The 27596-nt window shown below is 55.3% G+C and overlaps 1 protein-coding gene across 2 annotated transcripts in view; it reads right to left on the bottom strand.

Annotated features, from left to right (window-relative positions):
• LOC102457460 (scavenger receptor cysteine-rich domain-containing protein DMBT1-like) overlaps window positions 1-27596 on the bottom strand; it is a 71926-nt gene that overhangs the window by 6911 nt on the left and 37419 nt on the right. Inside the window, exons 6-13 of one of the 2 annotated variants that reach the window (XM_075914359.1) lie at window positions 25795-26124; window positions 22578-22910; window positions 17844-18173; window positions 15475-15804; window positions 10561-10890; window positions 7050-7379; window positions 5942-6271; window positions 5077-5406 (exon numbers count right to left, since the gene is read on the bottom strand). In XM_075914359.1, the coding sequence (XP_075770474.1) occupies window positions 5077-5406; window positions 5942-6271; window positions 7050-7379; window positions 10561-10890; window positions 15475-15804; window positions 17844-18173; window positions 22578-22910; window positions 25795-26124 (2643 nt within the window). Of the gene's footprint in view, window positions 1-5076; window positions 5410-5941; window positions 6272-7049; window positions 7380-10560; window positions 10891-15474; window positions 15805-17843; window positions 18174-22577; window positions 22911-25794; window positions 26125-27596 lie in introns of both variants that reach the window. The other variant, XM_075914358.1, reaches the window with a different exon arrangement.

Genomic DNA, 27596 nt, shown 5'->3' with positions numbered 1-27596 from the left:
CGGCCGAGTGGATGGAGAAGAGGCTACGTGCACAGAAGGCCCTGAGACAGGGGCTGTGGTGGGTCCAGGCTGCAGCAGGGCGTGAGAACAGGCAAGGAAGGGATGCAGGAGCTACGATGAGGTTGCCAACATTGTATTTAAAAATTACAGGCCAGACCTCAGATGGGCGCAGTCTTGACTTGAGCCTCTGGGGCAAGTCCTGTCTCCACACCCACACGTCCTAAGGAGTCTCTCTCTCTCCAGATCTGGATGCTGCAGAGACCCCAGGGCCTCAGGTGTGGGGCCAGCAGCCGCTGCAGCTCGTGTGCAGGTTTTGTGTGGGCACCAGCAGCCGAGCCGGAGGCTGCCGTGGCTGGGCTTTGCCTGTCGCAGGGCTCTGCTCCCTGCTGGGGTAGTTGGCAGAGCCTCTGGGAGCGGGGAGGCTGCACCCCGGGAGAGCATCCCCCCCCCCCGTGCCAGACAGAGCCCCTCCCTGACCCGGGCTCCAGCCGCTTGCCCTGCCAGACGGCGCCTGTGCAGGGAAAGGGATCACACTGGAGGGCAGGAGTCAGCAGGGTGCCTGTCCAGCAGGGGGCAGTATTCACTACACATCTTTCCACTTGCCCTCCGCCCCGGCCCCTAGGCAGGCCCCGTCTGCTTTCCCTGCACAGCTCTGAAGGGCCAGCAGGGGAGGGGGCAGGTGCGTCGGTGAGCACTGCCCCCTGCAGTTGAAGTAGGGCAGGGATCCGCAGTCACTGGCTCCCAGCCCGGCAGGGGAAGCCGCTGGCGAGGCGCGAATGCTTTATTCACCTTGAGCATTGGCAGGTCCGGGCCCCAGAGCTCCCATTGCCTGGGAAGAGCGAACCCCGGCCAGGGGGAGCTGCAGGGACCGTCCCTGCAGACGCTCAAGGTGAACAATGCACCTCACGGCCCAGCAGCGGCTTCCCCCGGCGCGCTGGGAGCCAAAGGTGCCGATCCCTGACATAGGGGATATAAGGCTCCTGCACTGGCTCAGTTCGGGACAGGCAACTTTCTGTTTAAACGAGGCACATGCCTTGTAATGTGGGACTGAAGGGAGGCCAGAGGGTGGGTCGGGTCGGGTCTTCCAGTGGCCTAGTGCAGTGGTCCCCAACCTTTAGAGGCTCCTGGGTGCCAGAGGTGGGGCCACTCACGCGCCGGGCGCCCGGGGGGTGGGGCCACTCACGCGCCGGGCGCCCGGGGGGTGGGGCCACTCACGCGACGGGCGCCCAGGGGGTGGGGCCACTCACGCGACAGGCGCCCGGGGGGTGGGGCCACTCATGCGCCAGGCGCCCGGGGGGTGGGGCCACTCATGCGACGGGCGCCCGGGGGATGGGGTCATTCATGCGATGGGCGCCTGGGGGGTGGGGCCACTCATGCGACGGGCGCCCGGGGGGTGGGGCCACTCACACGCCAGGTGCCCGGGGGGTGGGGCCGCGTGTCCTGGGGCACGCCAAGGGTAGGGATGCCCTTGCACCCGGTGCCAGCATGTGCCCCAGGGCCAGGGCCGGGGCCGCCTGAGCGCCTTGTGCCGTGGATCCGGGGCCGGCGCCACCGCCCGAGCCACGCGCCTGGGGCCGGCACCGGCGCTGTGCGCCCGCATGTGCCCAGGGGCTGGGGCCACCCGAGTGCCGCGCACCAGGCGCCGGTGCGTGTCGCGCGCCTGGGGCCGGCGCCTCCAGTGCGCCGCGCGCCGGGGGCGGGGCCGGCCCAGGTTGTCGGCGGGTGCACACAAATGCCCCGGCAGGCGCCATGGCGCCCGCAGGCACCGTGTTGGGTCCACTGGCCTAGTGGATAAGCACCCAGGAGCCTCTGGAGCTGTGGGTTTGAGCCCTACTTCCTGCCAGCAGCCTGAGCAGAAACCATGAGCTTCCCCAAGGCTGGGCGGACAGGGCAACCCTAGGGCTATGCCTACACTGGTGGGTTATTGCACAGGAATGGCTGTTCTTCCAGAAAACATCCACACTGCCCACTCACTCTGGCGCAAGAAGATTTCCAGTGCAGCATGGTGAGAGAGGGCTTCTTGCACAAGAGCTATGCCCTTTTTTAACAGGCGTAAGCCCTCTTGCACAGCTCTTGCACAAGAGGGCAGTGTGGCTGCCTGGCTGGGATTTCTTGCGCAAGAAAGCCCTATGGCTAAAATGGCCATCAGAGCTTTCTTGGGCAAGAGAGCATCCACACTGCCATGGATGCTCTTGTGCAAAAGCACAGCTCGCACAGGGCAGTGTGGACGTTTTCTTGCACAAGACTTCTTGCACAAGAACCCTTGTGCAAGCGGTTCTTGCACAAGATCCGCCAGTGTAGACATAGCCTAGGAGACCCCTGCCAACACCCGTTTGCTTCCTTCTTCACTCGGCCTGGTCACTGTAGGCTACACAAAGGCAACCCAGAAAAGGGGAGGAGTCTGTAGTCTGGTAAAGCAGCTCCCTCTGACCCAGCTATGCCCAAGGGCCACTCCTGCAGCATGTGAGCAACAGCACCCTGCGGGGCTGGGCCGATGCTTCTACAGCCAGGCCCTGGTCTTTGTGAGGTCAGCGATCAGAGGAGCAACAAGGGAGCTCTCTGCGCTGTGCAACGGGTCTGCAGCAGAGCCCAGCCGCTCAGAGGAACCTGCCCAAGACAGCAAAAGAAGAACTGGGGGAGCACAGACTGCAAACCGCTGCTCTGAGCCAGGCGAGAGCTCTCCTGCTACCTCACGAGCCCCGTCTCTGTGAGAGGCAGCAGCCACGCCCACAGGAGACGCTCTCCTGCCAACACAGCCCTGTCAGGGGAGAGCTGAGATCCCTCCCTCGGGGGTGGGTGTTTCCCAGTTACACCCCAGCGACTGTGCAGCGTAGCCCTGGCCTTGTCCCAGTGGCCTGGGCGGGGCAACACTGCAGAGTGGGAGGAAAGAGAAGCCAGAAGGGGCCGGCCAGAGCTGAGCTGGCTGGGCAGAGGAGCGGCCGCCTGGGCTAGAAGGACACATGTGGCTGCACAACTGGAACAAGCATCCTGAACTTCCTCCTTTTGTGGGGGCTTCACATGGTCAGTGGAAGCTGAACCACTGATCCTTGCTAATAGCACAGGCCAGAGCATGCAGCCGACTGCACAACACGGCCGCCTTCCCCAGACGCCTCTCCACGGCGGATGGGCCTCGCCGAGGGGATACGACGAGCCCTGAACTCCCCTCGCCAATAACCTACGTCCAGCTACGGCCGATGGCTCCAGGGCTGAGGACCAGCCTCGCCCAGGCGGAGTGACAAGGAAACCCGTGTGGCTGGCAGGGCGCCTGGGCTCCTGGAATGCTGCTTCTGTAACTGGTGGGGAGGGGATGCTCTAGTGATCGGTGCAGGCTGCGCCAATGTCGCCAGATGGCGCCAGATCTGTATCTGAGTCTGAACTTGCCGGCTGGGTCCTGTACTGCAGGAAGATGCCGTGGCCCAGGCCTGCCTGTGTGTGCTGGAGCTGGGGTTTGTGCGGTTCAGCACGTTTCAGTGCATCTCACGTCCTGCTGGGACACCCCAGAACTCCACTCCAGAGCTTTCCTAGGCCTCTGCACCGGGGCCCTGCCACTTCGTTCTTTCAGGGCTCGAGCACTGATCAGCCAGTGTGATGCAGGCAAAGCTTGTGAGAAAGGGAGCCCTGTGGCCGGAGGGGTTTCCCTGGGACTCAGTAAACACAGAGGCTGGGTGTGACACTGATTGGTGGGGGTGTGCGTGGGTGTGCCTGTGCATGTGTAGGAGAGAGAAAGAGGCAGCAGAAACACACAGAAGGCTGCAGAGAAGGAGCAAAGAAGCCCAAATGCGGCCAGAGAATCACTGATCACGTGACCTGAAAATGCTAAGAGTTTTGGGGTCAGGATGGGCTGAAAGAGACTTTGAACTATGAGCAAAGAAACTCTCACCTGCTGTTTGATTTCGGCTCTGTTCAGAGAGACAGGACTTTGTACTTGCTTTGTAAATAACCAGGACTGTGCTGCAGAAATCCAGCAATGTTCATAAGACTATGTCTACGGAGCAGCATTATTTAGGAATAACTGACGATATTCCAAAATAACATAGACTGTGTCTACACAACAAGCAGTTATCTCAACATAATGTCGAAATAATGTCGAGCTGGAGGACTTCTTACTCAGACTGTAACCCTCGTTTTCCGAGGAGGCAGGGAAGCCGGAGGAAGAACACTCTTACTCGGACTTCCTGCTGTGTAGACAGCGCCAAAATAAACTATTTCGACTTAAGCTACACAACTGAGTGCCCAAACTCTCTCCCGCCTCTAACTTGCTATTCCCCGTTATACTTCACAGGATCACGTTTGCCTGCTTAGCTGCAGCAATTTCAATCAGTCTCTCCGAACAGAAACAACCCACTTGGCATGACCGTTAGCTAACTGCTCAGGTCAGAAAGAGGCCACCCCAATAACAAGTCATTGTAATGTACCGGGAGCAAACAATTCCTAGGAGCGGCCTAGCGCCGAAGCTTGGGGCAGGGGGCTGGTAAAACTGTTACTAAAGATGCAGCAAAGGCAGACAGGGGAGATGGAGGTGGGTTACCGGAAGCACGGGGAGAGACACCACACTTTTATACTTTACAGTGTAGACACAGCTTCTACCCTGACCCAGCAAAATCAGGCATGTGACCAGAAACACCATCTTGTCACCTCAGCGAGGACAAAGGCCTCAGGACCCCACTCCAGCCTGCGGAGGGGGCTGGGATGAGGTCACATGGCTGGTAGCCTGTGTGTCCCCTCACCAGTCCCCACTGTTCTCAGTTGTGACCCACGGAGAAATGGTGACCCTGACATCCAGGGGAACTGCTTCCTGAGGCACACAGGCCTTGGAGCACCACACTGGGGCCAGCCCTGCCAGCGAGGGAAGAGAGCCCCCCCTTGGAACTGTGAGGAGGGGGAATGGGTTCACCACTGACACCATGCCAAAAGCAGCACTTCCTGTCCCGCCAACTGGTTCCCTGCAGCGCGGCCCCTCAGCACCACCCTGGGGCACAGGGCTCAGCGCTGGCCGGACAGCAGAGCCGGGTCAGCGCTGAAAGCTCCCAGCCCGCTCCCTGCAGCGCCCGGCCTGACGCCAGGGAGGAGGGTTACCTGAGCACACCGCACCAGCGTCTTCTCCATGTTGACAGTTACCATCTCCCCACGGCCGGGCTCTGCATTTGGAGAGGGCAACTTCGGCTCCTGTGCACTGAACGTCGTCCAGCCAGATGGGGTCAGAGCCTCTCCCAAAGTGAGCCCCGTGGGGGGCTGCCAGCGCCGTCCCGCAGCCCAGCTGCCTGCACACGACTCCAGCATCAGTTAAGTCCCAGTCGTCATCACACACGGTCCCCCACTGCAGGCCATGAAACACCTCGACTCTCCCAGCGCAGCGACTGGGGCCATCAGCCAGCCGGCTCGGAGCCACTTCAGGCAACGGGAAGTCTGCTAATGACCCAAGGGAACAGACACTCAGGGAGGATCCTGGGCGTGATCCCTAGAGACAGTGGGGAACACAGCACCTCCTGCTGGTGTGTGCCACTGCCCACTGCTACCACACGGCCACCTCTGGGGGGACATGGCAGCTGATAACACGGGGGCCGGGTAGGAGAGGAAGGGAGGAAGAACCCTGTCTCCGGCCACAGCTCTGGGGGATGTCACCGATGCAGGCTAATTAGCTGAGATCACAATCACTGTGATGGGAGTGGGAGCCCGACACCTGACAGGAGCCAGGTTTCTACTGCCCTGAGCAGCTGCAGGTGCCATTTGACCCAAATCCCACCAAGGGGATCGAGGGTTACCCAGTACCCACTGTGCTGGGGGGGGGCAGAGGGATCAGCGCCCGGGAGGGTCCATGCAGTCAGGCTGTAATTCTGTGCTCGGGCGTTGGGGTCAACATGGAATACAAGGGGAGAGCACCCCCCCCCAAGACCTCCTCCCGCTCCCTGCAGCACTGCCGTGTGTGACGGAGGAGGGTCACCTGAGCACACAACCCCGGCGTCTTCTCCGTGGTTACAGTTGTTGTCTCCCCAAGGCCGAGCCCTGCAATCCGAGAGGGCAGCCTCTGTCCCCGTGCAGCGAAGGTCGTCCAGCCAGATGGGGTCAGATCCTCGTCCAAAGTAAGCCCCACGTGGGGCTGATATCGCCGTCCCGCAGCCCAGCTGCCGGCACACGACTGTGGCATCGGTTAAGTCCCAGCTGTCATCGCACACGGTCCCCCACTGCTGGTTGTGCAGCACCTCGACTCTCCCGTTGCAGCGACTCGAGCCGTTCACCAGCCGGAGTTGATCCGCTTCTGAGATGCTGGCGCCTGCAAACAGCCAGGGGAACAAACACAGGGAGGTTCCTGAGCGTCTGAGAGCCGCCTGCTGCTCAGCAGAGCCATCAGCAGGGGTCACTGTACCAGGGCAGGGGGCAGCAGAAGGTGAGGGTGCATGGTGTGCAAGGGCACTATTTAGGGGTACGAGAGTTTGAACCCCTGGATTTCATACTTGAGGTCTGCTTAAAGCTGCATTCCCTGGCTCCAAAGAAGTTCTTAAATGCAACAGAGTTTGAGCTGCTTGCAGCTTTGCCTTTGGGGCAGGGAGTTTGTTGTAAAAAGAGGGAGGCAGGTGATTAAGAATAACTAAAGCCTGGGGCATTCCAGTAATTGAAGGATTGTTAGAGCATCGTGAAAACATTGCCAGGTACTCCAATAAAAAGATAGGAGGGGAAAAGAGTAACCATGAGTGTTGTGCTGCTCAGATTTGCATTTGGACTAGTACAGTTAAGCTTATAAATGTTCTTGGAAAAAGGGTAAATAGTGAGGTGGCAACATTTGCAGACACTACCAAATTACTCAAAATAGTTAAGTCCAAAGCTGACTGCAAAGAGTTACAATGGGATCTCACAAAACTGGGAGATTGGGCAACACAAGGGCAGCTGGAATTCAGTGTTGACAAGCGCAAAGTATTGCACATGAAGAATATAATCCCAACTAAACATAGAGAAATGATGGGATCTAAATTAGCTGTTACCACTTAAGAAAGAGACCTTGGAATCATTGTGGATAATTCCCTGAAAACAGTACTGTGACGGAGGAGGGTCACCTGAGCACACAACCCCGGCGTCTTCTCCGTGGTTACAGTTGTTGTCTCCCCAAGGCCGAGCCCTGCAATCCGAGAGGGCAGCCTCTGTCCCCGTGCAGCGAAGGTCGTCCAGCCAGATGGGGTCAGATCCTCGTCCAAAGTGAGCCCCACGTGGGGCTGATAGCGCCGTCCCGCAGCCCAGCTGCCGGCACACGACTGTGGCATCGGTTAAATCCCAGCTGTCATCGCACACGGTCCCCCAGTGCTGGTTGTGCAGCACCTCGACTCTCCCGACGCAGCGACTCGAGCCGTTCACCAGCCGGAGTTGATCCGCTTCTGAGATGCCGGCGTCTGCAAACAGCCAGGGGAACAAACACCTGCTGGCGACGGGTGTGACAGTCGCTGGGGTGTGAGCCCCCACCACTGACCAGGCCAATCACTTGGCAAGGCTGAAATTTTCCACCTTCCTACCCACCAGCTGTCACCTAGTGAGATGGACGGGGCCACAGCCTGTGACTGGTCCCGCCAGAGCTCTCCGTGAACAATGGCAGAGCTGGGCTGGAGGGGGCAGCAGCTCTGGGGCAGAGTCTGGCAGATGGGTGGGTGATTGTAGAAGCCCTGACTTGTCGCTGCCTGTTGGCAGCCTGGGGCATAGCCCTTGGGCTGGGGTTCCCAGCCCCTGATGGGTTGGCCGGAGGGACAGCTGCAGCAGAGACTTGGCTTAGCCCCATCTGCGTGTGCCTGTGGGGCAGCAATACAACCAGGCCTCCCCCAGCTAGGGAGAGCCCCCTTGGAAGGCTGCATGGCTGGCTGCACAGCCCCATGGCTGAGCAAGGGCTGAACAAGCTCTCCTCTGACGGCCTCAGGGCCAGGCCTGTAGGTAGGAATTTCTTGGCGGGGGGGGGGGGAGGGGGGAGCTGTTTTTTTTTTTGGTAAATGTGGATTTATTTCCATATAAAGGAGCCCAGCCCCACTCCCAGCCTCGCCTGGGGGTAAGGCAATCAGCCCCAGCCTTCCCTCAGCCAGCGGAAGCACAGGGGAGGGCGGCTGGGGCAATGCCTTTCCCTGCCCATCCAGAATCGCTGTCCTCATGCTTACTTGGGAGATCATGGGGCGGGGGGGAGGGGGTTACACTCTTTGCATCCCCTGAGTATGGGCCTGAAATACTGTGCCCTCATCCCCGAGAACACAGAGCTGGTCGTAACACACCCAACAGAATAAAACTTGTGCTATGAAAAGACAAAACAAAAAAGTAAAACAAAACTCCCAGGTACAAATCAAAGTTCAAAACCCACCGCCAGTGCTAGAATAGAAACACAGGTGGAATTGCAAAAACCAGTAACCTCCCGCTACTGGAATGATTTTGAGCATTAGCTATTACGATCAATACACATAGGCTACGTCTAGACTGGCCACAAATTCCGGAAAAGGGATGCAAATCAGGTAAGTCAGCATAGGGAAATCCGCGGGAGATTTAAATATCCCCCGCGGATTTAAATAAACATGTCCGCCGCTTTTTTTCTGGCTTGGGGAAAAGCCGGAAAAAAGCATCTAGACTGGCACGATCCTCCGGAATAAAGCCCTTTTCCGGAGGATCTCTTATTCCTACCTTATTCCGGAGGATCGCGCCAGTCTAGATGCTTTTTTCCGGCTTTTCCCCAAGCCGGAAAAAAAGCGGCGGCCATGTTTATTTAAATCCGTGGGGGATATTTAAATCCCCCGCGGATTTCCCTATGCTGACTTACCTGATTTGCATCCCTTTTCCGGAATTTGGGGCCAGTCTAGACGTAGCCCTAGTGCCAGGACACGCATTGCACAATGATAATACAGAGAAACGATAAAATGTACAGAGTAATAAGAGAAAAAGAAACAACATCTGTAAAAGAGCAAAACTCTAATGGACGAGGGTTCCCAGGACGGGAGTGCAATTCAGGGAATCACAGACAAGCTTGTGAACTTTTAGGAGAAGTGACGTATGAACCAAAAGCCTTCGAAATCCTCCGACAGTGTTACGCATTCCCTCCAACGCGGTTGTGGGATGTTCTGCAGCAGGGGTGGGGAACCTCAGGCCCGAGGGCTGGATCTGGCCCCCATGGCTCTGGGCATTAGGGAGCCCGCGCTGACACTCCAGCCCCCTGCTGCCCTCCCGTGGGGCTGGAGCACACAAAATCTAGGCTGCCCTCCTCCCCCCCAGGCTCTGATGCGGGAGGGGAATGCTGGGAGTGTCTTTCTGCTTCTCACTCGGGGGCCACATCATTGAAAGGGGTTTCTTGGTGGGTTTTTTTGGTTTTGTTTTTTGTTTTTGCTTCTCAGTCGCATGCAGCCCCCGACCGATTTTTCTGTGGGTCGTTGGCCTCTGACCCCAAAAAAGAATCCCCACCCCTGTTTTACAGTGTTCTGTCCACTGTACTGTAGCAGTGCCGAAAAGGGCACTGTGAGGGCTTGCAGTGAGAGCCAAGGCATCAGGGCAATTGTACCTTTAAGAGCACAGCCGGGAAGCTGCCTTGTGCTGATACATTTCACCCTGAGGCTACAGCTATGCTGCAAGCCTCTTGCAGAAGGGCAAATGCAAATGAGATGCTCATTTGCATATGCAGGGATCTCATTTTCATTTCCCCTTCCTTTCCCTTTTGCACAAGAGGTTTTTGTGCAAAAAAGCGCTGGGTAGACAGTGCCTTTTTGTGAAAAAAAACCCCTTTTGTGCAAGAGCCATTCTGCCTCATTTTTTTGAGAAAATAAGAGCGCTCCATTTGCATTTGCTCTTCTGCAAGAGGCTTGGGCTGTGTCTACACTGGCATGAATTTCTGGAAATGCTTAAAACGGAATACTATTCTGTTTTCAGTTTTTCCGGAAAAGGAGCGTCTACATTGGCAGGCTGCTTTTCCGGAAAAGCCCTTTTTCCGGAAAAGTGTCTGTGGCCAATGTAGACGCGCTTTTCCGGAAAAGAGCCCCAATCGCCATTTTCGCGATCGGGGCTTTTTTCCGGGAAAGACTACTGGGCTGTCTACACTGTGTTCCGGAATAAGGACTTATGCCTGAGCGGGAGCAGAATAGTTTTTCCGGAATAGTGGCTGATTTTGTACAGTAGAGCATCGTTGCTTTTCCGGAAATTCAAGGGCCAGTGTAGACAGCTCTCAGCTAATTCCGGAAAAGCGGCTGATTTTCCGGAATAAGTGGCCCAGTGTAGACACAGCCTTGCAGTATAGACGTAGCCTGAGGCAATAAAAAACCCTCCCTGCCCCCCTTTGTGCCCCCCACATGCCCACCTTTTGCACACTCAGCAGGTGGTCGTTAAGTCCAAAGCTGACTGCAAAGAGTTACAATGGGATCTCACAAAACTGGGAGATTGGGCAACACAAGGGCAGATGGAATTCAGTGTTGACAAGCGCAAAGTATTGCACATGAAGAATATAATCCCAACGATACACAGAGAAATGATGGGATCTAAATTAGCTGTTACCACTTAAGAAAGAGACCTTGGAATCATTGTGGATAATTCCCTGAAAACAGTACTGTGATGGAGGAGGGTTACCTGAGCACACAACCCCGGCGTCTTCTCTGTGGTGACAGTTATTGTCTCCCCATGGCCGAGCCTTGCATTCGGTAAGAGCAGCTTCTGTCCCTGTGCACTGAACATCATCCAGCCAGATACGGTAATCTCCTTGTCCAAACCGAGCCCCGCCGGGGGCTGAGACCGCCGTCCCACAGCCCAGCTGCCAGCACACGACTCCAGCATCAGTTATGTCCCAGCTGTCATCGCACACGGTTCCCCACTGCTGGTCGTGCAGCACCTCGACTCTCCCAGTGCAGCGATTGGGGCCGCTCACCAGTCGGAGCTGAACCACGTTTGACATGCCTGAGTCTGCAACATCCCAAGGGAATAACCTTTCAGGGAGGTTCCTATGTGTCTGATCTGGGGGGGGGGGGGGCAAAATGGCTTCCGCAGGCTGGATCCAGCTCACCAAGCGGGTTGATCCAGCCTGCAGAGGCCCAATTATGGTCTGGGAGCGGGGAGAAGTGCAGGAAGTTTCCTTAGCCCTGCAAGGAGTGCATGGCACTTAGAAGCACCATGTGCTCCTGGCAGGGTGGGCGGGGACTTTGTGTGCTCCCTCGCCCCCAGACCAATCAGGGCCTGAGGGTCAGGGGAAGCACATGAAGTTTCTTCCGCCCTGCCCCCACCCTGCAAGGAGCACACGGTGCTCAGACGTGCCTAGCAGAGCAGGAAGAGACTTCGCGTGCTCCCCTGCCCCCAAGACTCTTCCCATCGCCAGGGGAATGGATACCTAGGGGGAATCTCTGGGGGGGGGCAAAGAGTTCATGGTCTGTGGGTGGGGAAGCAAGGAAGTATTCTGGCCCCACCCCTTCCACTTGAGGCTCCACCCCTTCCACATGAGGCCCCGCCCCTTCCAGTGTGGCCCAGGGCCACTTGAAAAATTTCTGAAGTGGCCTCTGCTAAAATATGATTGCCCACCCCTGCTCTGATCACTAGTGACTCTGAGGAACGGAGTTAACAGCCTCAGTGACAGCCTGTCAGGGGTTCACACCTGCTAAGGCTGTAGCCAAAATATAGTATTTTAATGTTGGTATAAGAATGTAAGTCTGGTGTAGACAGGCAGTCCCCGGGTTACGTACAAGATAGGGACTGTAGGTTTGTTCTTAAGTTGAATCTGTATGTAAGTCGGAACTGGCGTCCAGATTCAGCCGCTGTTGAAACTGACCAGCGGCTGACTACAGGAAGCCGAGGCAAAGCTGCTCTGCCCCGGGCTTCCTGGAATCAGCCACTGATCAGTTTCAACAGCGGCTGAATCTGGACGCCTGGGACAGAGCAGCTGGGGCGCTGCCGGGTAGGTCCCCACAGCGCCGCACCTCGGCACTGCGGGGACCAACCCGGCAGCACCCCAGCTGCTCTACCCCAGGTGTCCCCAAGTCAGCTGTTGCTGAAACTGATCAGCGGCTGATTCCAGGAAGCTCAGGGCAGAGTTGCTCTGCCCCAGGCTTCCTGGAATCAGCCGCTGATCAGTTTCAACAGTGGCTGAGTCTGGACACCTGGGACAGAGCAGCTGGGGCGCTGCCAGGTTGGTCCCACAGCGCCGCTCCTCGGCGCTACTGGACCAACCCGGCAGCGCCCCAGCTGCTCTACCCCAGGTGTCAGCGAGAAAACCCTGGTCTGCTGCGGGGTTTGCAGACCAGGGAGATGCGGAGCAAAGCCTCTGAGGACACGGGCGGCGGGACTGCGGCGCCTCTCTGCAGTCCTGCTGCCCGTGTCTCACTGGTCTGCTGGGGGGGAGCACAGTTAGTGCCCCCCCCCAGCAGACCAGGCTTTTCTCGCCACGGAGGACTCGGGTGGTGGACCGCCCAGACGCACTGCGGTCCTGCCGCCCGCGTCCTCCGCGGCGAGAAAAGCCGCTCCGCGTCTGGGGTGGCCCCCAGCAGACCAGGGAGACGCGGAGCAAAGCCTCGGCAAGAAAAGGGGGGTTCTTGCCATAAGACTGGGTTTTATCCTGCAAGCCAAGCCTCAGAGGAGCCTCAAATCATGATAGATGAACCTCCACTCCTCACTCATGCTCAATCTTACTTGGCTGGTAACATTAACTTAAGTCAGGACAGACTGGTAACTATAAATCATCTGCAGGACCTTTGTGTGTGGATGTATAAATGCATATGCAGCTTTTCATACTGTATTCTTAATAAACATGACGGGCTCGTGGAATAAGAGCCTCCGGAAAAGGGCGCTTTTTCCAGAGGATCAGGGCCAGTGTAGACGCTCTTTTCCGGCTTTTTTAAAAGCCGGAAAAAAGCGGCGGACATTTTTATTTAAATGCCGCGGGGGATATTTAAATCCCCCGCGGATTTCCCTACTACGATAGGTGAAATTTACATGCCCCTTCCGGAAAAGGGGCCAGTGTAGACGAGCCCGACATGTTGTCTTTTCCCCTAAAAAAGATTTTTTGCTTTTTTGCGGAAAAGACTACTGTGCTGTCTATACTGGCCCTTTTCCGGAACAGTTTTTCCGGAAAAGGACTTTTGCCCGAACGGGAGCAGCATAGTTTTTCCTGAAAAACACTGACAATTTTACAGTAGATCGTCATTGCTTTTCCGGAAAAGGACTTTTGCCCGAATGGGAGCAGCATAGTTTTTCCTGAAAAACACTGACAATTTTACAGTAGAACGTCATTGCTTTTCCGGAAAAGCAAGCGGCCAGTGTAGACAGCTGGCAAGTTATTCCGGAAAAGTGGCTGCTTTTCCGGAATAAGTGGCCCAATGTAGACACAGCCCCCCTGAGTCTAAGTATGGGGTTCCTGTGCTCTGTTTTAAACCCTCAGTCCATGTGCTTGGAGAACACAAGTCCAGGTATGAGCCCTGCTGAGGGTATAAAATGACCATTTTTCCGAAAAAACTTCACTTATGTCCACACTGCAATCATGTTCTTTCAAAAGAAAATTGAAAGAATGCAGGGGATTTTCCGACATGGGTAAACCTCATTCTATGAGGAAGAACGTCTTTTCCGAAAGACCTCTTTCCGAAAAAGGTGTGTGTGGATGGGGAAGAGGGAGTTTTTTCAGAAGAAGAGGGAAGAGGAAGAAACACAGGTGCCCTGGTGGCCATGCTATCCATAGCAATCACTGCTTACATGCGAGATAGCGTCCAGGCAGTCTGGATCTTTTGAAAAAGTGCAGCACTTTTTCGATGTGCTTTTGCAGTGTGGACGCTCTCTTTCTAAAGAATTTTTTTTGGAAGATCTCTTCTGAAAAAGGTTCTTTTGAAAGAAGCTTGCGGTCTAGATGTACCCAAGGAGTGAACAGAACAGGGAATCATCATGTGATCCCTTGTCTGTCATCCATTTCCAGCCTCTGACAAACAGAGGGTAGGGACACCATTCCTACCCATCCTGGCTAATAGCCATTGATGGATCTAACCTCCATGAATGTATCTTGTTCTTTTTTGAACCTTGTTAAAGTCCTGATCGTCACAACATCCTCTGGCAAGGAGTTCCACAGGTTGACTATGCACTTCACAAAGAAAAACTTTGGATTGATGTTGAGCAGAATTCATCATCAACATGGACACAAATACAGGCAGTCCCCGGGTTACATGGATCCAACTTACATCGGATCCGTACTTACAAACGGGGTGAGGTAACCCCGCACTAGCTGCTTCCCCCCAGCAGACCAGGGAGACGCGAAGCTAGGCCCCCCCCCCCACCCCGCAGCAGACCAGGGAGACGCGGAGCAGCTTTTCTCAGCAGACACCTCAGCTTGAGAATAAAGGACTAAGGGAAGTGAGGTGTGGGAGAATAAAACTGAGCTCTGGAGAAATGTTTGACTAGAGTTTCCCCTACAATATGTACCAGTTCCGACTTACATACAAAGTCAACTTAAGAACAAACCTACAGTCCCTATCTTGTATGTAACCCGGGGACTGCCTGTACTTTGAATGATGGTCAAAACATGGGACATATGAACCTTTAATGCATCTGGCACATAAATATCTTTTTATGCCAGCTACAACAGTGCCATGCAAATGCCTATTCTCACTTTCAGGCGACATTGTAAAAAAGCAGGCAGCATTATCTCCCATAAATATAAACTAACTTGTTTGTTCAGCAACTGGCTGAACAAAAAATAGGACTGGGTGGATTCGCAAGCTCTAAAGTCTTACTTTGTCTTATTTTTGAATGAAGTTATTTTTGTATATAATTCTACATTTGTAAGTTAATATTTCATGATAAAGAGATTGCACTACAGTACTTGTCTGAGGCGAACTGAAAATACTATTTCATTTGTTTCTTTTTTATAGTGCAAATATTTGCCATGAAAAATCGATATGAAGTGAGCACTGTACACTTTTCATTCTGTGTTGTAATAGAAATCAATATATTTAAAAATATAGAAAACATCCAAAATATTTAAATAAATTGTTTCTATTACTGTATAAAGGTGTAATTAATTACACAATAAATCACAATCAGTTTTTTAAAAAAAGCCTTATTCTGAACAATTGGGATGCAGCCGCCTCTGGTGTAGAACAGGGCAGCTGAGAGACCAGGCACAGAAACTCATGGGCTGTGTAGGCGAGGAAGGAAGAATCCTGGTTCCAGTCACACTTTGTGAGATGTTATTGGCAAAGCGGAGATGGAAATCACCTGGAGTGACAGGGGGAAGAGCCCCACACTTCATACAGGACCCCTGAGTGACTGCATGGCCCATTCGACCCACATCCCACAAATGGGATCAAGGGTTACCCAGAGCTCATGGTGCTGCGGTGGGGCAGGGGGCTCAGCGCCAGGGAGGGTCTCTCACCGAGGCACATGCACTGCTCCCTGCAGTGCAAGCCCTAAGTGTGATGCTGGGGAGCTGGGGGCCAGAACTCACTGTGAGGAGAGAGCGCCCCTTACTGAGGCTCTGTCCCACTTCCTACAACACCCGTGGTGACGGAGGAGGGTTACCTGAGCACACAACACTGGCATCTTCCCTATGCTGACAGTTATGCGTTCCCCAAGGCTTAGCCTTGCATGCAGAGAGGGCAGCTTCTGTCCCTGTGCACTGAACGTCATCCAGCCAGATGGGATCGGAGCCTTGCCCAAATCGAGACGCCCTTGGGGCTAACAAGGCTGTTCCACAGCCCAGCTGCCGGCACACGACTTCAGCATCAATTAAATCCCAGCCGTCATCACACACGGTCCCCCACTGCTGGTTGTGCAGCACCTCGACTCTCCCGGAGCAGGTACTCGAACCGTTCACCAGCCGGAGCTGAGACTCTTCTGGGATGCCGGCGTCTGCAAACAGCCAAGGGAACAAACATTGAGGGAGGTTCCTGAGCATCTGCAAGCTGCCTCCCAGTGACGGGTGTGACAGCCCCAGCCCCCACCACTGACCAGGCCAATCACTTGTCAAGGCTGATGTTTTCCACTCCCCTCCCTGCCAGCCAGGTGCACGGGGCCACAGCCTGCAACGGCTCCCGCCAGAGCTCTCAGTGAAACATCCCACCTCCCACCCCGCATTGCCCTGATGCAGAAGCCAGCAGGAGGCCTCCTGGGGTGCAGATTTACATCCTTGCTCCTGGCACTGCTATTGGCTCCTGTGCAGGGCTGCTTCAGCATATCCGTGATTCACAGCTGAGCATGACCAGATCCCTCCTGTCCATTGGGCAGTTTGGAGCAGCTGCCCCAGGCCCTGTGCTTCGGTGGACCCCATGGCAGCCACTTCAGCCATCCTATGGACAGGGCTGTGGGGCCCAGGGAGGCCTGGAGGATTATTGGGGTGGAGGAGGGGGGGCGCTGGCATGCCACGGCATGGCAACAGGGGTCTCCCCTCCCCCCTCAGCTCAGCAGTGGGAGCCAGAGCTACCCAGCAGCCAGCTCCATGCCATTCTGGCTCCGCCCTGCCTATGTCGCAGCCCGCTGCACTCTGCTTCACCGCAGCGTGGGAAACTGAGCTCCCCGACCCCAGCCCGTTCCCCCCCGAGCAATGAAGGGCTCAGGGTAGCAGGCTGGGACTGGAGTCAGGGTAGCTCCTGCTCCCGCCGCTGCAGTGAGTGTCGGGGGGTGGTCCCACCTGCTGCGTGGTGCCTGACCCGCCTGCTCCCGTTGCATCGCCCAGGGAGGAGGCTTGAGGCAAGGGCTGCAATGAGGATGGGGTGGGGCGTGGGCAGAACAGTGTCATGAATTGTCAGAATTGTCAAGCAAAAAAATTGTTTTGAAAAGGAGGCTGCCCCTTGAAGATGGCCGCCATCTTGGGCACCATTTTTAAAACTCCGCAGCTCCAACCTGGTAAACATAGGGGCTACGTCTACACTGGCATGATTTTCCGAAAATGCTTTTAACGGAAAAGTTTTTCATGAAAAGCATTTTCGGAAAAGCGCGTCTAGATTGGCAGGACACTTTTCCAGAAAAGCACTTTTTGCGGAAAAGCGTCCGTGGCCAATCTAGACGCGCTTTTCCGCAAAAAAGTCCCGATCGTTATTTTCGTGATCGGCGCTTTTTTGCAGAAAACAGTACTGTGCTGTCTACACTGGCCCTTTTGCGCAAAAGTCTTTCGGAAAAAGACTTTTGCCCGAACGGGAGCAGCATAGTATTTCCGGAAAATCACTGACGATCTTACATGAGATTGTCAGTGCTTTTCCGGAAACTCAAGCGGCCAGTGTAGACAGCTGGCAAGTTTTTCCGGAAAAGCGGCTGATTTTCTGGAAAAACTTGCCAGTCTAGACACAGCAAGGGAAGCTGGGAGTTCGGGGGGAGCCAGCAGGGGGTGGGGGCTGTTTGGAGTGGCCTCAGGAGTGGCTTTGCGAGCCTCACTTTTGGAGGGCAAGAGCTTCATGCAGCTTGCGAGCCACGGGTTGGCCACGTCTGGTGTAGAGGGAGGCATCACGTGGCCAGCTCCGGGGTCTCTGCTGGTCACGTGGGCCAGAACAGCGTGTGCTCCGCTCCCACCCCAGCCTGGCACCCCCCTAGCATGGTGCCTGGAAAGTGACTCCTCCTGACCCCCTTTCACTGCCACTTTGACACGCTCCTCACTCCCCCGCCAGACGCGGCAGGGGAAAATTGTCCCCGCCGGGCTTCCGTCGGAGGGAAACCGGAAATACCAGACATTTCACATGTCTGGTATTTCCTGGTTTTTTTTACCGGACGGAGCCCACAAATACCGGACAGTTCACGTGAATCCCGGACACCTGGCAACCCTAGTATGGGCAGTACAGTCTTTGAGAAGAGAACCATCTTATTGCTCCCCGAAGCACAGGCCCAAGCACTGTGGCCCATGATGAGCTACCCACCTAGCTCTCTGCAACACCCACAGTGATGTGTTGGAGGAGCGTTACCTGAGCACACAACACCGGCATCTTCCCCGTGGTGACAGTTATGTATGCCCCACGGCCGAGCCCTGCATACAGTGAGGGCAGCCTCTGTCCCTGTGCACTGAACCTCATCCAGCCAGATAATGTCAGTTCCGCGTCCAAAATGAGATCTCCCAGGGGCTGATGACGCCGTCCCACAGCCCAGCTGCTGGCACACAACTCTGGCATCCTGTAAGTCCCAGCCGTCATCACACACAGTTCCCCACCGATGGCCGTGAAACACCTCGACTCTCCCAGCGCAGCGATTGGGGCCATTCACCAGCCGGAGCTGAACTGCTTCTGAGATGTTTGCATCTGAAACACCCCAGGGAAACAAACAATCAGGGAGGTTCATGTGAATGTGATCGTTAGTGACACTGGGGATCATAGCATCTTCCACTGATGGGACTGAACACAGCTACCATAGAATCCCAGGGCTGGAAGAGACCTCAGGAATCCTCAAGTCCAGCTCCCTGCCCAAAGCAGGACCAACCCCAACTAAATCATCCCAGCCAGGGCTTTGTCAAGCCGAGACTTAAAAACCTCTGGGGATGGAGATTCTGCCTCCTCCCTAGGGAACCCATCCCAGCGCTTCACCACCCTCCTAGGGAAATAGTTTTCCTTATATCCAACTTAGACCTCCCCCGCTGTAACTTGAGACCATTGCTCCTTGTTCTGCCATCTCTCACTACTGAGAACAGCCTCTCTCCATCCTCTTTGGAACCTCTCTTCAGAAAGTTAATCATAGAATCATACCATAGAACTGGAAGAGACCTCAGAAGGTCATCAAGTCCAGCCCCCTGCTCTAGGCAGGACTAATCCCAACTAAATCAACCCAGCCAGGGCTTTGTCAAGCCGAGACTTAAACACCTCTAGGGATGGAGACTCCACTACTTCCCTAGGGAACCCATTCCAGTGCTTCACCACCCTCCTAGTGAAATAGTTATTCCTAATATCCATCCTGGATCTCTCCCACCACAACTTGAGACCATTGCTCCTTGTTCTGCCATCTGTCACTACTGAGAACAGCCTCTCTCCATCCTCTTTGGAACCTCCCTTCAGGAAGTTGAAGGCTGCTTTCAAATCCCCCTCACTCTTCGCTTCTGCAGACTGAACAAACCCAAATCCCCCAGTCTCTCCTCGTAAGTCATATGCTCCAGCCCCCTAATCATTTTGGTTGCCCCCGCTGGACCCTCTCCAATGCGTCCACATCCTTTTTGTAGTGGGGGGCCCAGAACTGGACACAATACGCCAGATGTGGCCTCATCAGAGCTGAATAAAGAGGAGTAATCACTTTTCTAGATCTGCTGGCAATGTTCCTTCTAATGCCCCCTAATATGCCATTAGCCTTCTTGGCTTCAAAGGCACCCTGTTGACTCATATCCAGCCTCTCATCCACTGTAACCCCCAGGTCCTTTTCTGCTGAACTGCTACCTAGCCAGTCACTCCCAAGCCTATAACAATGCTTGGGATTCTTCCCTCCCAAGTGCAGAACTCTGCACTTGTCCTTGTTGAACCTCATCAGATGTCTTTTGGCCCAGTCCTCTAATTTATCTCAGTCACTCTGGACCCTAACCCTACCCTCCAGCGTATCTACCTCTGTCTCTAACTTAGTGTCATCCACAAACTTGCTGAGGGTGCAATCCATCCCCTCATCCAGGTCATTAATAAAGATATTGAACAAAACCAGCCCCAGAACTGACCTTTGGGGAACTGCACTTGAAACCAACCACTAACCAGACACGAGCCGTTGGTCACTACCCATTGGGCCCGACAATCTAGCCAGCTTTCTATCCACCTTACAGTCTATTTATCCAATACATACTCCCTTAACTGGCTGGCAAGAACACTGTGGGAGACTGTACCAAAAGCTTTGCTAAAGTCAAGGTATCTCACTTCCACCGACTTCCCCATGTCCACAGAGCCAGTTACCTCATCATAGAAGCTAATCACATTGGTCAGTGAGACCTATGAAGGGCTCACTCTCTACTACTGATATGCAGACACCTCTAAGGTGAAACAGGGCAGCTGAGAAACAGGTGAGGGAAACAGTGGCTCAGTCACTTAGGCAGGACATGGGGGACAATTCTGCATCCATTCACAAAGGTGCCAAATATTACAGGTTCAAAGCTACTCAGCTAAGAAGTTAATTGGCTGGGGCAATGGGGTTAAGAGCCTGATGCTTGACCAAGTGACCCAGGGCCCCTACTTCTTGTGAACAGCAGCAGGCTCTATTTGACAGTGAATCTGACCTGCAGAGCTCAGAGTTCCCTAGGCCCAAAGCACCAGGTCGGACCTCCTGTGTAGCACAGGTCAGAGGCATGCCCCAGAGTACTTCCTAGGCAGATCTCTGAGAAATAACCAAGCTTGATTTTAAAATGGCCAGCAAGGGAGGATGGCCCACAGCCCTTGGTAAACTGTTCCAGTGGTTAATAATCCCCTGTAAATCTTCACTTTCTTTGTAATTTCTCTCTTCAGCTTCCAGCCACTGGATCTGGCTAAGCACTGGATTGTGAGATTGAAGCGTGCTTTAGCATCACATTTCTCCTCCCCAGGATGGTAATTGTAGACTGTGATCAAGTGACCTCTTCACCTTCTCTTTCTTAAGTGAAACAGACTGCTGGGTTCCTTGCATCTATCAATGCAGGGCAGGTTTTCAAATCCTTCTTTTCTGAGCCTATTACCTTCGTCAGCATCCTTCTTGAAACGTAAGCACCAGGACTGGCCCCAGGATCCCAGCAGCAGTCACACCAGTGCCACTGACAGAGATAAAATAACCTCCCCACAGCTACTCCAGAGTTCTCTCTGTATGCATCCCAGAGTTGCATTAGTTAGCCCTTTTGCACACAATGTCAGTCTGGGAGCTCCTGTTCAGCTGATTATCCGTCCCCAAAATCTTTCTCTGCATCCCTGCTTCGCAGAAGAGCGTCCCCCATCCTGTATGTATAGCCTGCATTCTGGGTTCTGAAGTGGACAATTTTATATTTGCTCATATTAAAAGACATCTGGTTTTGCTTGCACCCAGTTCACCTAGGCTACGTCTACACTGGCCACAATTTCCGAAAAAGCCATGCAAATCAGGTAAGTCAGGATAGGGAAATCCGTGGGGGATTTAAATATCCCCCGCGGATTTAAATAAACATGTCCGCCGCTTTTTTTCCGGCTTGGGGAAAAGCCGGAAAAAAAGCGTCTAGACTGGCGCGATCCTCCGGAATAAAGCCCTTTTCCGGAGGATCTCTTATTCCTACTTTGAAGGTGCCGGCGAGAATATCGGTGATGGCGAAGGGGACGATCTTCGAGGAACCGACTTCTTTTGGGCTTTTGTAGGTACCGTCAAAGGCATGGCGCAGGGTTCCTTGACGGGAGAATTCCTGGAGACGTGATCGTCATCATCATCCAAAAGCAGTACTGGAGAGTGCTGCACCGATACTGCTGGGGAGGCTAATTGACCCTCCGGTGCCTTAGGCGGAACCGAGCTGCTGCGGTCCGCTGGTGCCGCAATCCCCTTTTTAACAACTTGCGGTGCCACCCCCGGCACCGAGGTGTGACTGCCGCTCGGCACCGCATCAGGTGCCGTGGGTATTCAGCGCGTCGGTGCCGCCTGCTCTGTCGGTGCCGCCTGCTCTGTCGGTGCCGCTGGTTGAATCGGTGCCGGCTGCGGTGCCGTAGTATGCTTCCGCACCATCGGTGCCGACGTTTTAGGGTCAGACAGACTGATAGGTTGCCGCCCTTGAGTTATCGGCGCCGATTGTTGCCTGGTAGGCTTGGCGGCAGTGGACGGTGCCGGCACTGAAGATGACTGTCCCACCGACTTATTCCTGTCCAATTTTTGTTTCGTAGGTTTATAACCCATTCCGGAGGTACCTGGCTGGTCACCCTCACTGATTTTAGATCGAGGGACCACGGCCAGAGATCGTGCCGGGGAGACTCTTTTCGCTCTCTTTTGAGTCGACCCGCTCTGCGGTGGAGACGTCCTCGTGCGATTCTTAGAGGGATCTCCTTGAGGCGTTTCAGAAGGCTGCAGAGCCTTATCAAATAGAATGAGCTTCAGCCTCATGTCCCTGTCCCTACGTGCCCTGGCCGTTAGTTTGGAACAATGAGCACATTTGCTCGGCACATGGGACTCCCCCAAGCAGCGTATGCATGCGTCGTGGCCGTCGGACACTGGCATGGGGTCTTTGCATAGCGAACATTTCCTAAACCCCGGTGAACCGGGCATTTTGAATTTTCTGTCTCTAAAGATAAAGAAAACTAGAAAGAACAGTAGGCTTAACTAGCTACGTCCAACTTTAAGAACATTTTTTTTTAACAAATAACTAAGTAACTAACTAACTGTAACTATAAACTGAGGAAAACTCATGACAATTTTTAACTTTTCTATCGGAAGGAGCTGTCTCTGAGGAGAGAGTCCGATCTCCGTCAGCAACCTAGGACGGTTGAAAGGAACTGGCGGAGGGGCCGGACCGCGTGACTGAAGAAACCACGCGAAGCCTGCCGCGCATGCGTGGTCCGGCCGACTACGGCTACGAAAAGCCTCCGATCAGCGGCGCCGGGACGAGCCCGACACCTAGAGTGGAGCACCCACGGGGACCACTCGAAGAAGAACCCTACCTTCTGCAGCAGCAGTGCACCGGGCCAGGACTCACTGTGCAGGGGCAGTGCCCCAGTGAGTCCCTGACCTGCTTCTCACAGCACTCACAGGGGCATGACAGGGCTTACCTGAGCACACCACACCAGCATCTTCTCCATGGTGACAGTTGATATTCTTGCCCCACGGCCGAGCCCAGCATTCAGAGAGGGCAGCTTCTGTCCCCGTGCAGTTAACATCACCCAGCCAGATTGGACCGTGTCCTAGTCCAAAGTGAGCCTTGCCTGGGGCTGATACCGCCGTCCCGCAGCCCATCTGCCGGCACACAACCCCGGCATCGGTTATATTCCAGCCGTCATCACACACGGTTCCCCACTGCTTGTCATGAAGCACCTCGATTCTCCCGGCGCAGCGACTCGGGCCGTTCATCAGGCGCACCTCAGCCAGGTGTGGAAGGGCTGAGTCTGCAAACACCCAAGGAAACAGTCAAGAGAGATTCCTGTGCATCTTATCACTAGCAACGCTGGGGAATGCAGAGCCTCCCACTGGCAGGTGTCAACAGCCAGCCACAACGGACCGTCCAGGGCTCGCTCCCCACCACAGACTTGCTACCACCTCTGGGGTGGAACAGGGCAGCGGAGAGACAGGCTATGGAAAGCTGGTCCAGGAGCAGGTCAGGGACCCTCTCCACTGTTGCTCACTGTGACCCCGCACCCAGCTACGGCACTGCGGGTGCTCTGTGGCCTCTGAGTTCTAGTCCGACTCACCTGGGGCCTGTTTTAATGAGAGGGGAGGTTTGGCTGCTTAAAGCTGCGATTCTCAACCACCATGTCAGGGTGCCAGGCCACGAACCGCTGGCCAGGGCCGGATTAAGGAGTGGGCTAGCTGAGCAGCTGCCCAGGGTGCCAACCTACGGGGGGCGCTCGGCTCCCGGTGGGCTGCAGCAGCCACCCAGGGTGGGAGCTGTGTTAACCCTCGCAGCACTGACCAGCAGTGGCCTTCCCCCTGCGGCCACAGGGCCCTGCACGGCCAGGCGCAGCCCACCCCAGGCAGCCCCAGGCTGCACACCATCGGCGGTGGCCGGGCCGACTGGGCAGCGCATGCGCCGTGTGCCTGGAGGCGGGGCCCTGCACCCCGGGAGCGTCACTGCGCGCCTGGGTCCCGAGGCGCCAAAATGGCTTGGGCCAGCCCTGCAGCTGGCTGCTGGGCCACGGTGGCTGCCAAAGCTCAAGCTAGCTCTTCGTGGCGGCTCACAGCCATAGTGACTGATTTTGCCTGGCACTGGGGCTGAAGTGGCAGCAGAAGGAGGGGAAGCAGGAGGCGCCACCCTCCCTCCTTCCCCCTCACACCTTCGGCCTCCGTCCTTCCCCCTCCCCACCAAGGGGTGGCCCTGCCTCTGCGCATGGGGGCACGAGATGCTCTTGGGGAAGGAGGGGCATGAAGGAGGAGGGAGCACGTGTCACTAATGGCCGCTCCCCCTGCCCACAGAACAGTAACAGCCATGCTCCCTAGAGGGGGCAGCCTGCCTCAGAGGGGTGTGGGTGTGGGGTCAAAGGACACAGGGCATAGGGGTGGGGGGGGTCAAAGGGTGTTAGGCACTGGGGAGCAATGGGATGGGTTGGGACTAGGTGGAAGGCAACACTTTATTTGAATATTTGTTATTTACATTATTAATATGCAAATAAAATGATGCCAGTTCACCAAAAGTTTGTGAATGGGTTTGCCGGTCCAGGATATAAAAAATGTTGGGAACCACTGGCTTAAGGGAACAGCTTTGATGCGCTCCACCTGGGAAGCGGGGAAGAATTATGTTTCCCCAACGCAGCAGGCCTGAAAACCAGGCCTGTGAGATTGCCCAACTCGAGCCTTATGCCTTGCACGATGGCGAGACGGGGGACTGCAACTGATGGCCCACCAGCAGAGGCCACACCCACTGATGCATAATGGTCAGGTGACTAGAAGTAGAATGCTGATTGGACACCTCCAAGGATAAAGATTCCGGTTACTGTCCAATCCTTTTCTCAGCAACTTGTTGCTACGCTAGCTGCGGGCCACACCCCTGGGATCAAATTCCTGCCACCTGGCCTGTGTCCTGATCCTTATTCCCTTTACCCTCCTGTGTGATCTTACTGGATTTCAATAGGAACATGCAGATCATTGTTGCACCCCCTGTGGTGTGTCTGCCCCACATTCTGTGCCAAGTGGGCCACTTATTGCTTAAAAAGGGCATAGGACTCAGGGGCGGCCCGAGACGAGCTGCTGGCAACTGGCGCCCTAGGTGGAATGCGCGATCGGTGCCCCCCGCCTCCAAGATGAGCTGCCGGCAACTGGAGCTCTAGGCGGAATGTGCGATCGGCGCCCCCTGCCTCCAAAGCCCTCATCGGCAGTGCATCATCATTGGGCGCCCCGTTTAACGCGGCACCCTAGGTGACTGGCGAGTCTGCCTATATGCATGGGCCGCACCTGACAGGACTGCAAAAGGGCTTGATCATGTGACTGACTCCATTTTGGGAGGCGCCTGCACACAGGAGAACAATGGATTTCCTTCCACGTGGACAAGATCATGAAAGGGCTCCAGGGGTTCCTCCACTTTGTCCTCACTCCTGCTCTTTACTACAGAAATATCTTTGCTATGGACAAAGGGCCCAGACGGATTTGTTGACCCATCCTAACAAAGGGTGTCCTCCAGAGACTGTGTGATTGGGGTGTGTAATGTGATCTCGTTAATTCTACTCTCAACCTTTTCTTTCTTTTTATTAATAAGCCTTCTGATTTTAGATTCTAAAGGATTGGCCCAGCGTGCTCTTTTCGGTAAGATCTGAGGCATACATTGGCCTGAGGCGTACAGTGTCTGGTCCTTTGGGACTGGGAGAACCTATCTGGATTCGGTGAGATTGGTTTTTATAACCTCTCATCTGTATAGAGTGGGGCTGGTTGTGGCACAGGTAAAGCTGAAGTGTCCAAGGGGATTGCTTGTGTGACTTCTTGCTGGCCAGATTGGCAGCTGAAGTGTTCTTAGTGGCAGCTTTGGTGCCTTATAGAGGAGGACCCCCAGTCTTGGGCTGTAAGTAGTTCTAAGCAATTCACCCCGATTTGACCCTCTCAGTGGTGTCCCCAGATATATGTTATCTGACACCAGTGTTCCCGATGCCTCTTGCCTGGTCCAAGGAGGGAGGAGGGTGCATGTCCCACAGGGACACATAAACCTCCCCCTGCAGCAAAGTCCCCACCGCTCACTCGCTGGGGCACAGGGCTCACCACAGACTTAGACAGGAAAGCAGGAGCTGTGCTGAGAACTCTCCAGCCTGTTCCAGACAGCGCCCCTGTGCTGTGACAGTGGAGGGTTACCTGAGCACACAACACCGGCATCTTCTCCATGGTGACAGTTATTGTTCCCCCACGGCCGAGCCCGGCAATCGGAGAGGGCAGTTTCGGAGCCGGTGCAGTTAACGTCGTCCAGCCAGATGGTGTCAGAACCTCTCTCAAACAGAGCTCCCCCAGGGGCTGCTACCGCCGTCCCACAGCCCAGCTGCCGGCACACGACTCCAACATCGCTTAAGTCCCAGTCGTCATCACACACGGTTCCCCACTGACGACTGTGAAACACCTCGACTCGCCCGGCGCAGCGATTGGGGCCGTTCACCAGCCGGAGAAGACCTGGGTCCGGAATGACCATGTCTGCAATTGCAATAAACACTCAAGGAAATTCCTGTGCACCCAGTCACAAGTGATGCTGATGAATGAATCCCTACCACGGATGGGTGTGACTGGCCTCCTCACACAGCCACTGCATGCCCAGGGCTCAGTCCTCTCCACTGACATGCTGCCACTGGGGTGGGTCAGGGCACAGAAATACGGTTCAGGGCTAATTTTCTGTGGTGCAGATTGTCCCGCATGGCTGAATTAAGAGCCCAATTCTTGACAAAGAGGCCCTGGGTTTCTAGTCCCCAGGGGTGTGTCTAAACTACATGCCTCCGTCGATGGAGGCATGTAGATTAGACAGATCGGCAGAGGGAAATGAAGCCGCGATTAAAATAATCGCGGCTTCATTTAAATTTAAATGGCTGCCCCGCTCTGCCGATCAGCTGTTTGTCGGCAGACCGGGGCAGTCTGGACGCGCCATGCCGACAAAGAAGCCTTTCTTGATCGGCACAGGTATGCCTCGTGAAACCAGGTTTACCTGTGCCGATCAAGAAAGGCTTCTTTGTCGGCGCAGCGCGTCCAGACTGCCCCGATCTGCCGACAAACAGCTGATCGGCAGAGCGGGGCAGCCATTTAAATTTAAATGAAGCCGCGATTATTTTAATCGCGGCTTCATTTCCCTCTGCCGATCTGTCTAATCTACATGCCTCCATCGACGGAGGCATGTAGTTTAGACACACCCCAGGAGTGGCTGCAAGCTCTGTTTGACACCAAGTCCCACAGCTGGGATCCATGTGCCTCATTAGGCCTGGGAGGGATAGGTGGATCAGAGCAGGGGAGGGCCTCTCACTGTGCCCCACACAGCCCTCTGCAGCTCATACCCCCTCGCTCTGTTGTGGGGAATACAGTGCCACTGTCTGTGGGGCGAGCCCCTCCGGCTGAGCCCCACACTCTGCAGCAGAGACCTTTTATCAGGTAGCGGCAGGCTGGGGTCAGAGTGCCCCCTACTGTGTTCCCCATCTCCTCAGTGCTGCGCTGGGGCCAGAGTCTCACAGTCTCCATAGGTGGTTCTGGGCAGCTGCCCCAGACCCTCTGCTTTAGGAGTCCCCACGACAGTGGCCTCAACTGTCCTATGGATGGAAGGGACCAGGCAGATTATGGGGGGGCCTTGTGCAGGGTGGTAGCAGGAGTCATCCCCCCCTCCTGCACTCACTTTGGTGGTGGGAGCTGAAGCAGCCTGGCAGCCTGCCAGGCTCAGTCCTGCCACCCTCTCCAGGCCCACTCTGCCCTGCTTCTCGACAGCAGCAGGAAGTGGAGTGACCTGGGGCTGGCAAGTGCTGCTTTCTGACAGCGTGGTGAATGCAGAGGAGGGATGACCCCTGCTGCCACCCCATGCCAGGCCCCATAACCTCCTGGCTTGCATTGCTTTGGGGAAGAAGAAAGGATCCCAGCAGGGCTTGGGAATGGGCAGAGCAGGAGCAGGGCTTGGGAGAAGAGATGGAGAGGGG

Source organism: Pelodiscus sinensis, chromosome 33 (assembly GCF_049634645.1).
Source record: "Pelodiscus sinensis isolate JC-2024 chromosome 33, ASM4963464v1, whole genome shotgun sequence".
NCBI classification, from domain to species: Eukaryota; Metazoa; Chordata; order Testudines; family Trionychidae; genus Pelodiscus; species Pelodiscus sinensis.
Note: the sequence above shows the minus strand (reverse complement) of the source record. Positions and strands in the feature narration are given on the sequence as shown.